The 10,820-nt window shown below is 37.2% G+C and overlaps 3 protein-coding genes, 1 long non-coding RNA gene and 3 other non-coding genes across 10 annotated transcripts; 5 read left to right on the forward strand and 2 right to left on the reverse strand.

Moving 5' to 3' along the window:
* Positions 1-62: 62 nt before the first annotated feature.
* ZFN1 (zinc finger protein 1) lies at positions 63-2,436 on the forward strand. 2 transcript variants are annotated; one of them, NM_111151.5, is made up of 7 exons: positions 63-420; positions 548-705; positions 839-901; positions 1,021-1,140; positions 1,226-1,465; positions 1,562-1,888; positions 1,977-2,436. In NM_111151.5, exons 1-7 carry the CDS (start codon positions 366-368, stop codon positions 2,205-2,207), a joined length of 1,194 nt encoding a protein of 397 aa, NP_566183.1. In that variant the 5' UTR covers positions 63-365; the 3' UTR covers positions 2,208-2,436. The 2 variants fall into 2 exon arrangements, with proteins under 2 accessions (NP_566183.1, NP_001325699.1); NM_001337436.1 differs by having other exon boundaries at positions 93-705; positions 1,977-2,435.
* A 234-nt stretch (positions 2,437-2,670) lies between these two features.
* On the forward strand, positions 2,671-3,613 carry AT3G02832. The gene has a single exon (NR_143893.1). It is a non-coding gene; the product is annotated as an other RNA (non-coding RNA).
* On the forward strand, positions 2,799-2,923 carry AT3G01145. Its single transcript, NR_140810.1, has one exon. It is a non-coding gene; the product is annotated as an other RNA (small nucleolar RNA).
* AT3G01155 lies at positions 3,079-3,186 on the forward strand. Its single transcript, NR_140811.1, has one exon. It is a non-coding gene; the product is annotated as an other RNA (small nucleolar RNA).
* Positions 3,614-4,688: 1,075 nt separating the features above from the next.
* AT3G02840 (ARM repeat superfamily protein) lies at positions 4,689-5,977 on the forward strand. Its single transcript, NM_111152.2, has one exon — positions 4,700-5,977. The coding sequence runs from the start codon at positions 4,771-4,773 to the stop codon at positions 5,908-5,910; it is 1,140 nt and encodes a 379-aa protein (NP_566184.1). The 5' UTR covers positions 4,700-4,770; the 3' UTR covers positions 5,911-5,977.
* Positions 4,889-5,098, reverse strand: AT3G01165. The gene has a single exon (NR_140812.1). It is a non-coding gene; the product is annotated as an other RNA (long non-coding RNA).
* Positions 5,969-10,030, reverse strand: SKOR (STELAR K+ outward rectifier; the record flags this gene model as incomplete). Of its 3 annotated transcripts, NM_111153.4 has the most annotated exons (11): positions 9,526-10,030; positions 8,719-8,943; positions 8,572-8,635; positions 8,165-8,504; positions 7,790-8,085; positions 7,635-7,715; positions 7,460-7,558; positions 6,958-7,368; positions 6,511-6,881; positions 6,319-6,440; positions 5,969-6,230 (listed from the first exon to the last, which is right to left on the reverse strand). In NM_111153.4, the coding sequence occupies exons 1-11, from the start codon at positions 9,762-9,764 to the stop codon at positions 5,992-5,994; spliced, it is 2,487 nt and encodes an 828-aa protein (NP_186934.1). In that variant the 5' UTR covers positions 9,765-10,030. The 3 variants fall into 3 exon arrangements, with proteins under 3 accessions (NP_186934.1, NP_001325630.1, NP_001325629.1); NM_001337437.1 differs by lacking the exon at positions 5,969-6,230 and having other exon boundaries at positions 6,299-6,440; NM_001337438.1 differs by lacking the exons at positions 5,969-6,230; positions 6,319-6,440; positions 6,511-6,881 and having other exon boundaries at positions 6,921-7,368; positions 9,526-9,849.
* Between the last annotated feature and the right edge of the window lie 790 nt (positions 10,031-10,820).

A 10,820-nucleotide genomic window follows, 5' to 3' on the forward strand; every position in this document is an offset into this window, starting at 1 on the left:
AAAAAAGAAAATCAGTAGGGGCATATTCGTCTACGTACATACACAAACTTTAAATTAATTGATTTTTCTCAAAATTTCTTGTTTGATTTGTGTGGAGGTGAGACGAGAACGCTTTTTTGCTTTTCGTCTTTCTCTCTCTCTTTCTTTCTTCACTACCTCTCACCTCTCTGTTTACACGATTCTTCTTCTTCTTCTTCTTCTTCTTTAGATGTCTTCTTCCTCCATTGTCATCTACCTCTCTACACTTCATTTTCTTGTTGGAAGAAGATCGATTACCGGTGACTCATTCTTAGTGATGACAGTATAATGTCTGATGCTTATTATCATCATCATCATCATCGGAGACATTCTTCCTCTTCACGTCTATGGATTTTAATGCCGGAGTTCCCATGTCTTCTCTTTCACCTTTGATGAATCAAGGTCCTATCAATTTCTTCTTTCTTTTCTCTGTTTTGATCGGCAAATTTTGGTTATTTGTTTTGTTTTTAAACGGATTGGGTTTAATCTCAGTTTCTTCTTCTTGGTTTGGGTTGTGGTTTATGATCAGATGCAATGTGGCAAATGAATTTGAGTTCAGATGAAACAATGGAAACTGGTTCTTACCCTGAACGACCAGGAGAGCCTGATTGTTCTTATTACATAAGAACTGGTCTTTGTAGATTTGGCTCTACTTGTCGGTTCAACCATCCTCGTGATCGGGAACTGGTACGTTATGGTTTTTGTGTTCCTCTCTGTGATTTTGGAGTTTAGAGATCTGTCTGGTCGGATTATAATGTCAAAGCTTTTGCCTTTTGGAATTTTGTTTTTGAGCTCTTCTCTCTCATTGTCCAATTTCTAGGTTATAGCTACTGCAAGGATGAGAGGAGAATACCCTGAAAGGATTGGTCAGCCTGAATGCGAGGTAAGAATCTTTGGTTTGTCCAGTTGTAGATGAACATTTTGTCAAGGTTTGGTAATTGAGTCATCTTCTTACACAAACTAACTTAACATTTTGTGGTGTTGTATGTTTTGGTTGCGCAGTACTATTTGAAGACAGGAACCTGCAAGTTTGGAGTAACATGTAAGTTTCATCATCCAAGGAACAAAGCTGGGATTGCTGGAAGAGTCTCTCTCAATATGTTAGGCTATCCTCTACGCTCGGTATATTTGACTTTTTGACTTGCTGATTTCATTACTTCTCATTGTTTCATCATCTTAGTGATTCTCTGTAATGTCATATATGCAGAATGAGGTTGATTGTGCTTATTTCCTAAGAACCGGACACTGTAAATTTGGTGGTACTTGTAAATTCAACCACCCTCAGCCTCAACCAACCAACATGATGGTTCCTACCTCAGGGCAACAGTCTTATCCTTGGTCAAGAGCTTCTTTTATTGCCAGCCCTCGTTGGCAAGATCCGTCTAGCTACGCTTCCTTAATCATGCCTCAAGGAGTTGTCCCGGTTCAAGGATGGAACCCTTACAGTGTAAGTTTTCTAAACAACATTGCTTATACTCTTCAGACTTTATATGACTTGGTTTTGATTTCTGTCGAGTGTTTCTCGGGGTTTCCATTTCGTTAGGGTCAGCTCGGCTCAGTTTCTCCTTCAGGTACCGGAAATGATCAAAACTACAGAAATTTACAGCAGAACGAGACAATAGAGTCAGGCTCTCAGTCTCAAGGATCATTCTCGGGTTACAATCCGGGATCCTCTGTTCCGCTAGGAGGGTATTATGCATTGCCGAGGGAAAATGTGTTCCCGGAGAGACCAGGACAACCCGAATGCCAATTCTACATGAAGACAGGTGACTGCAAATTTGGCACAGTTTGCAAATTTCACCATCCTAGAGACAGACAAGCTCCTCCTCCTGATTGTCTCTTAAGCTCCATTGGCCTCCCCTTACGCCCGGTAAGCTCAAAGACTTGTGCATAATTACTTGGTTCTCTTCGATTAAATCTCTGCATTGTTTGATTTTTTTTCTTTCTCAAAATGATAGGGAGAACCGTTGTGTGTGTTCTATACACGCTATGGAATCTGCAAATTTGGTCCAAGCTGTAAATTTGATCACCCAATGCGAGTATTCACATACGACAACACAGCTTCAGAGACAGATGAGGTAGTGGAAACATCAACAGGGAAATCTAGAAGACTCTCTGTGTCTGAAACAAGACAAGCAGCAACAACATCCTCTGGTAAAGACACTACCATTGATAATACACAGCAGTGAAGAAACAAAGGAAGAAGAAGAAGAGCTTTTAAACAAGAAGAAAAACAAAAGCTTTTTGATTTTTCAAAAGAGGAATCTGTAAATTCTCATTTTCATTTAGTCTCTCAAGCATTTATTAATAATGTATAGAGGTGATTTATACAACTGATCTTGATCTTGATCTGATCGCCATTGTTGTAATATTCTTTTGGCGAATCAGGTTCAATAAAATTGAAAGTAATTTCCCTCATATTTGGCTTTGACCATGTGCATTGGTGCGATTAAAATATTTCGGTAAAATCAAACCCAAATGTGTTAAACTGGAGCCTTGTTTTTTCTTCAACTCATAGGCCTTTTAAAGGTTGGACCTACCGTAGAAATAAGTTGGGCTATAAATAAAGCCCATATTAAATTAAAACATTCTAAACCCAATAGTTGTATAACCGGCGTCGTTTTGTGCTTAGTTCCATCGGTTGCCCTAAACCTCTCTGTATAAACTTTGCGTTTTTCTTTCTTCCGTTACCTCCATATCAGTTTTTAGGGTTTAGTGTTACAGTGGCGGAGATATCTTAGTTTGTGTTGGTGTTTTCTTGTATGAGGTCATCTAACAAAGCAAGATAGGTTATAATTTGTACCAATTTTGTGTCGGAAGATGACAAGATTAGTTTTATAGGCCTCCATGGGAATTTCTTCATGGAACTCTTCTCTTCCATGGAGTTGCTCTGAGGAGGTTACACTTCCATAGTCGTATGTATTTATCTATGTCCGAATCAAGCTCGTTGATCAAATCATAACCTTTTGTGTTAGTTTTGTTTTTTTAACACTCTGAGCTACTGTTTTCTGGTGTCTGATGAGATTCGTCATCCTTAAAGCAAATAGGTTATAACCTCTGTGCCAAATTTGTGTCGGAAGATGACAAGATTGATTTTGCCTCTCCATGACAATTTTGCTTCATGGAAATCTTCTCTTCCATGGAGTAGATCTATGGAGAGGCACATCATTGTGCAATTGGTAAATTCGTCTGATCGTTTTTTTATATGTGTTTCTGCTTTTATTATCGGGAGAACATTATTACAGCAAGATTTTGTGTCTGAAACAAGAGAAACGATTGTCCATTGATACTTATAGCAGTAACAAGCGAAAGAGTCTGTAAATGATACAGAGCATTCTTTGATATGATTATCCAAAGAGGATCTTATTGATGAAGAGTCTGTAAATTCTCCTTTTCCTTATTTATAAAAGTCCGTCCTTATTACAAAGCCGTAGAATGAATTTGCAATGTTGAAATATGGATGAAATTTTGAAACTTGATTCCTGGCGATAATTTGTGCTTTAACTGAAGATTAGGTAATTTTCAGCATTAAGATAGTTTGAGAATTCATGGCTACGATGATTGAACCAACTGGCTTATGTTTTACCTATCTGCGTTAAATTTCGTGGTAAACTGAACCGGGATGTAATGAATCCGGTTTTGGTTTGATTTTTTTTAAATGAAAATAACTTTCTGTGGATCTTTTAATCGAAAATAATATTGAACGTTACATAATTGGGTGAAAATTCGTATTTATCAGATATTTGGTTTTGATCGAATCTTCGTGTGGTTTATCTTAGATACTCGAACTTTTAAAGCAGTGTATGAATCTACGCGTAAAATATTTAATGTATTGAAGTAATATTGGAAAAACAATGACGCGGGGAAAAGTAAACAAACACGGACCCGACGACGGATAAGCGACCAAGCCCGAGTCGCATCGTCTTGGTCTTAAGTCTTTCCCTACTCGTTTTATCATTTTCTTAAACTAAAAACTAATTTAATCACTCTTAATTATTTACTTTTTTCTTTTAATTCAACTATGACTAATTCTTATTCACAGAATGAGTCTCACATGCCTACTCGTCGTACTCGACTCCAGTCCAAATGTTCCCATACTTGTAATCTATACTACATATATTATACGTCATCGTCATGTATATACAAGACTCAATATATAACGTCCAAATTAATCAAAGATTTAACATGATCGGGAACCAATATCTAATCATCGATTAGATATATTTAAGTCTAGTAACTAATTAGTATATTTTCTACAAATTGTTTAATTAAACATATAGTATACAGTTGGTAAAGGGGAAACACGCGTAATCTATATGTATATATTAATAATATATAGTTCTTGGTATGATCTTCTTAGTTATTTATTTACTAAGCTTTCTAGACTTTAACAATATTTGAATGAAAAAAAAATTTAATTAACCGTCGAAAAAAAAGTCATAAATCTGGACGCAGAATACTAATCCACAGATTTCAACGGTCAACATTCCAATTCAGTTCACAAACCTAAATCAAACGTTCCATTTCATACCTTTTTTCTCTTTCAAGCTTATACAACCTTTGACCATGTCTCACTTTATTAATAAGTACAAAACCACCTTACATTACATGCATATATATAAATAAAACACGTTAAGGAACATATATTTATACAAATCCCATAAACCCCATTTCATTCTTCATCGAATAGTCGAAAAATATTTGAACTTTCTTAGGAAACCAAACCAACAAAACAAAAAGGAAAACGAGATAATGGTGTTACCTTGGAGATCAAGAGGAGGAGTAGCAAAGAGACGTAATCAATTGATTTCCGGCGATATCTCCGTCGTGGAAACCAAGATTCCAGTTCAACTCCGATCGCCATCAAGGATAGAGCGGATTCAGTCACCGCGCGTGCTGTTGACGCCGCGTGATGCGGTGGAGATAAGTCGGAGATTGCAAAACGCAGCGGCGCGTGAGGAGTATGCCGAGTGTTTGGAGATTGTGAGCAAAATCAAGAACTTGGGAAGAGGAGGGGACACGAACAAGAAGTGTTTGGTCCAAAACGGAAGCGTTTTGGCTTTGTCTTCTTGTTTTGAAAGATTCGCGGCGGCGCGTGATGGACACATGCGTTTATTGGAGGAAATCTTGTTTGTTCTATCATCTTGGTTGCCTCTGAATCGATCAGAAGGTTTCAACAAGATGGGATCAACGGCTTCTCTTAACTGTCTCGTACGGTTCTTGAACGGTAAGGACGCTAAAACGAGACAAAACGCTGCGTTTTGCATCAGAGAGGTTATTGCAGTAGACAAGAGGTATGTGTACGCGTTAACAGATGTGGAAGGAGCTTGTGAAGGATTAGTTAAGATCATCAGAGACTCTGTTTCGACTAGCTCCACGAAAGCATCTTTAATGGTGATTTATAGAGCGATTTCTTCTAACGACAAGATCACTGAAAAATTTGTGAAACTGGGTTTGGTTGAGTTGATCACAGAGATGATGGTGAACAATGCCGAAAAGAGCGTTTGCGAGAGATCTCTAGTTGTTTTAAACGCTACATGCGATAACGAGCAAGGCAAAGAAGATGTTCTTAGAAACGCTTTGATCGTTCCTCTTCTGGTGAAGAAGATTCTTAGAGTTTCGGATCTCGCGACACAATGTTCGGTTTCGATACTTTGGAAGCTATGGAAGAATAAGAAAGACGGAGAATGTGATGATCGTTTGTTAGTTGAAGCTCTTCAAGTTGGTGCCTTTGAGAAACTCTTAGTGCTCTTACAAGTCGGGTGCGAGGATAAGACGAAGGAGAAAGCGAGCGAGCTCTTGCGGAATTTAAACCGTTGTAGAAACGAGATCGAGAAGACAAATTGTGTCGATTCTTCAATGCATTTGAAGAATGTGAAGAAATCATTTTAGTCAAACAAACAAAACACACTATTATTCTTTGTAATTACTCTGTTTCTAAATAAACTGATTTTTTGAAATTTGCTCGAATCATTATGTTTCAACAGCCAAATACAGTTTTTGTCCATCACTTATCAAATCTACATCAATAATTTTGGCTTCATCTTCAGATAATACACAAGAAGCCTCCGGAACATTCAGCTGCTCCTTTGCTGTTCTTATAAGCTCCTCGATGCTTCGAGGTACCCACAGTACAATCCCGCGCCTTCTTTTCTCTTTCGAATCACCAGGATGTGAAAAATACACTGTACATTTCTTCTTATAGACTTTATCTGCAGATTATTCGAATAAACAAACCGCTTGTTAAAGTTTCTATCTAAAAAAACATCGGTACTTTGACTTATATGCCGATAAAACTACCTTTAGGCTCTTTGGAGCCACTCGGAAACGAAGAGATTTGAGAATTCTTAGCGTCTTCGAGTAACTTTATCAACATCTTGTTCCCACAACCCAAAGCTTCATCAAGAGGTGTGTTTCCCCATCTAATTACAAAAAAAACTGTTAGCAACCGCGAAAACAAACCGCTCTTTATTTGGTTAAAAAAGAAGTTACCTGTCTTTTGCAAGAACATTAGCACTTGCTTCTACCAATTGGATCGCCAAGACATAAAATCCTTCAGAGGCAGCTACATGAAGAGGTGTTCTGTGATCATAATCTTTGGAATTAGGATCAATTCCGTTACTAAGAAGCCGTTTCAAGAAATCGCTGTCTCCTTTCGCAACCACGGTGCAAAGGAAAGTCCCTGCGTTCTCTATGTTCAACGTAGCTCCTTCTTTAACAAGCAACGCCGCAACACGATCATTCCCATTCTTGATTGCTTCTAGTAAAGGTGTGCTCCCCAATTTATCTTTGATATTTACATCAACTGATTCTTGTATAAGATATAATGTAATATCTTCATATCCTCTAGAGGCTGCAAGATGCTGTTAACAACAAAAATATGTTAATAGATATCTTCCAATGTTGGATTTAAGAAACCGAGAAGCTGTAGAAGCATACCAAAGGCGATCTTCCGTCATAATCTGTCTTATTCGGGTCACCTCCAGCTCGAATCAAACTCTTAAGCTGATAAAGATCACCGTAGAAAGCCGCACTATTCAACTTCAGAGCTAGCTCTGCCTCTTGTTTACTGATATGAAAGGTTATATCGGATTCTAGTTGCTTAATCCGGACATTAGATTCTTTCCCTTCAAGCAGATTGTTGAGAATCCTCCGTCCATCATGGAAAAATATCTCGAGTATGTTCATGAAAGATTGCTTGTCAAGCCTTAGAATCCGACATAGCTCTGCAACTCTAACCGTGTAAGGCTGAGGAATATTGCAGAGGATTGAAATCTCTCCAAAAGAATGATCTGGTTGTAGAACTGCCACTATTTCTTCAGATCCATCCTTTGTTATACCTATCTCCTCCTGATTGAAATCACAAGAAGTTTGGTTTAGTAACTGAGATTTTTTAGTCATTCCTAACATTTATTGACGAAAACACAGATATTTTGTTTACCAATACACCGTGACAAACAAAGTAGAGCTGATCAACGACGCTTCCTTGCTCCATTATAACTTCTCCAGGAAGAAAGAACTCTTCATGAAGTCTTATAACCTGTAATAAAAGCAAAAGTGTGCTCTTTAGTTACCTGAAGAAAGAAAGTAATTTTCAAAAAAATCAAAAGGCTTACAATCTGGTTAATGAATTCAGATGAGCATCCGCGAAAGAGAGGAACTTTCTCAATATACGGCAAGTATAAAGTTTGCGCAATCTGCAGTAACAACATAAGTTTACATTTGTTCATCATCTGAATCTGAACAAGCATCTCTGAAGCACTCATCATACCTTAGCACGGATAGAGACAGGAATGTCTTGAAGAACAGCTGCTTCAGTGTAGCTGCTTTCGTACTGCAACCGCAAATGTCCGGTAATCTGACCACGGATGTTCCTACCGAGTTTGTTTCGGTTCATATACCGCATGATATCAGCCATCTTATCCCGGAATCTCTCTGTTTTCGAACCTTTTACAATCAAAGCTGTCATGTTACCAATCAAGTAAGCTCCTAGAATCATATCGAATGAAATGTAGACCATCGCGAATATCATTTCCCGCATATTAACCGCGTGTATATCTCCATAACCTGCATTATAAGAAACATACCAAGTTAAGGAATGAAAGCAAACGATATATTCACCAAGTTTTCAGTTATCAGAACTTACCAACAGTTGCCATAGTAACAACTGCAAAGTACATAGAAGTAGTGTATCGAGTCCAGAGATCGATCTCTCTAAACTTCGAGTAACTGTAATCTCCTAACTTCAAGCTTCCAATCCAAGTGTACCCTTCTTGAGAAGCAGGAAGCGTCGTGGCCAAGTAATAGAAGATACAAGCTGCGGTGTGAGTGCAATAAAGCTCGACGAATATAAGCTTGACGATTCTTGTAAAAAGGTAATTGATTCTTATATCTTTCTCCATTTTGTGGAAAAACAGGATTACTCTATGAACTCGATATAGCCTTATCAACAATAGGTATCTCACTTCTTCTTTTTCGCCTGCAGCCTGTTTTCAAATTCACAGTTTCAAATTCTCCGTTTCCCGCAAAATCAAAAGAGTAAAAAGTGTATACCTTGTAGATGATATCCCATGGCATGCAAGCAAGTAAGTCAATTATAAAAGTTGATTTTAAGTACCTACAAAATTGACAAACACCATGAAGAGGTTAATCTCATTGAGTAGATAGCAAGAAAACAGAAACAGAGTAGAGTTTGAATACCGTAAAGCAATTGAGCTGCGTTTATAGATCATTCTATAAGTTCGGCTATCACGATAAGCAACGAAGAATGTCAAGACAATATCTACTAAGAAAGCGATTTGGCCAGCGATATCGAGGATGAACAGATTCTCTGGTAATCCCCTGAAGAATCCGAATTCCAATGGAGTGAAGAAGGAAGAATAAAGTGCCCATATCAATATAAACATCGTCCACGCCTTGTACCACCTGCAAATTCAAGAATCTTTAGATCCGGACAGAGTATTTAGTAGCTAAACTAAACTCACTACTTAGTCTACTTCTATTATTGCTCCAAACTTCAGCGAAACAGAGTTTTCTTCTTTAATCTGGTCTGACGTGTACAGACTCATGGTTGTTACATTTTTAACCAACGATCATTTGTAACCATTGAGAAACTGATACGTGTCATAAAGTGGCGGGAAATGAATGAATAACCGAAGAAAATGTTATTACACTAAAAAGGAAGGTTAAATCCACAATCAAGCCCCTAATGTTTTTGTTTGCACTACAATTGACCCCGAAAGTTGTTAAGCTAACAAATTTCCTTCAAAATTTCTCTAATAAAAGTAGTACGTAGCTTCAAAATATATAGGAAGATTGATTTCTATAAGATTTAGTCTCAGTATAAAGAAAAAAAGAAATTAATCAATACCTACCCTAAAATCCATATAACAAAGTAAGTGGACTAGAATAATACAAAATAAAACATAAGGCCTACTTATGAAACTATTAAAAGTTAAAGGACTCAGAAAACAAAATTCAAAAGCGTGACGAGAATTTATGGTGTACCGGTTATCGGGATGAACAATGGAGCCTCTGGAGATATCTCTGATTCCATTAATGACGGTGAACTTTCCACCGCTACCGCCGGCGAAGTCTAACCCTAAGAAATTGGTGAGAGGATTGAATCTGTTTCCTCGCGATTCTACAATCCCATCTCTGAAATCATCAACCTCGTAATCCTCTAATTCCACGTCTGATTCGCCGCCGCTACGATAAGAAACTCCGCCGCCGCTACTACCTCCCATTACACCTCCGAATCACGATACCAGATAATCGGATATTTGACGAAGAAGACAACCTCTCTGTTTTTCTCTCTCTTTCTCTTTCTCTCTCTTTCTCTCTTATTTCCTTTTTGTGATTTTCAGTTATATGCCTAAAATTGGCGCCTGTGTTTTCAAATTTCGAAACTTATCAGATAGAGAAAAAAATAGCAACTCAAGTTAATTCGATGAACAACACCATGGAATCGGCGAAATTTATACACAAATTTTCGGTTTTTTTTTGTTAGTGCTGTTGTTTATTTTTTACATTAAAAGTTCAAATTGTGATTCAAAAAGCCCATGCTATATTAATATTTTTATGGTCATAATAAAAGATAACGTAGTGTAAAAGAATAATAATATGTTTTAAAAAATAAGGTGAACCAGTGAGATATGGGTTTATTTTTAGAATGACCTATGAAGAGCACCATATAAATGATAAGAGAGTCTTTTATAACCACAAGATAAACAATAAGTCATTACGTGTTACGTACATGTGATAAGGTATCGTGATGTGATAAAGTTCGAGGAAGTCACTTTTTCGATCATTTTATTCGTAAATGTTTCTTTCTTTCTAATGCTAAACGATTTCTCCTTTATCACGTTTAAACATGCATAAGAGATTAGAGATCATAAGATTAAACACTTGTGATTGTGTGTGGTATTTTACAAGATATCGTTTGGTTATGTAGGTCGAAGCCGATGTGTGTGTGCGTGTGTGTGTTTTGTCACTCTTTTTTTCCTAAAATTCACATGAAGACGATGAATTCGAAAAATGGTATTTTATCTAAAACAAATTTGGAAAAACCAAGTTGGGATACAAGTGTTATGATGGATAGACTCTAAACTGAAATGTCCCTAAACTTTGATTCCCGTTGTGAAACACTTTACCATTAGAAAATTCACGTGACAATTTATATGATTAGTCAAGCTAGATAATGTTAAGGTATTATAGGAGATTGAGTGCATTCAGTTAGGTCAGAAGTAATTAGTTAACTAATTTTATGTTCTAATGGGATATTTGTTATATCATCGATTGTG

Source organism: Arabidopsis thaliana, chromosome 3 (genome assembly GCF_000001735.4).
Source record: "Arabidopsis thaliana chromosome 3, partial sequence".
NCBI lineage: Eukaryota > Viridiplantae > Streptophyta > Magnoliopsida > Brassicales > Brassicaceae > Arabidopsis > Arabidopsis thaliana.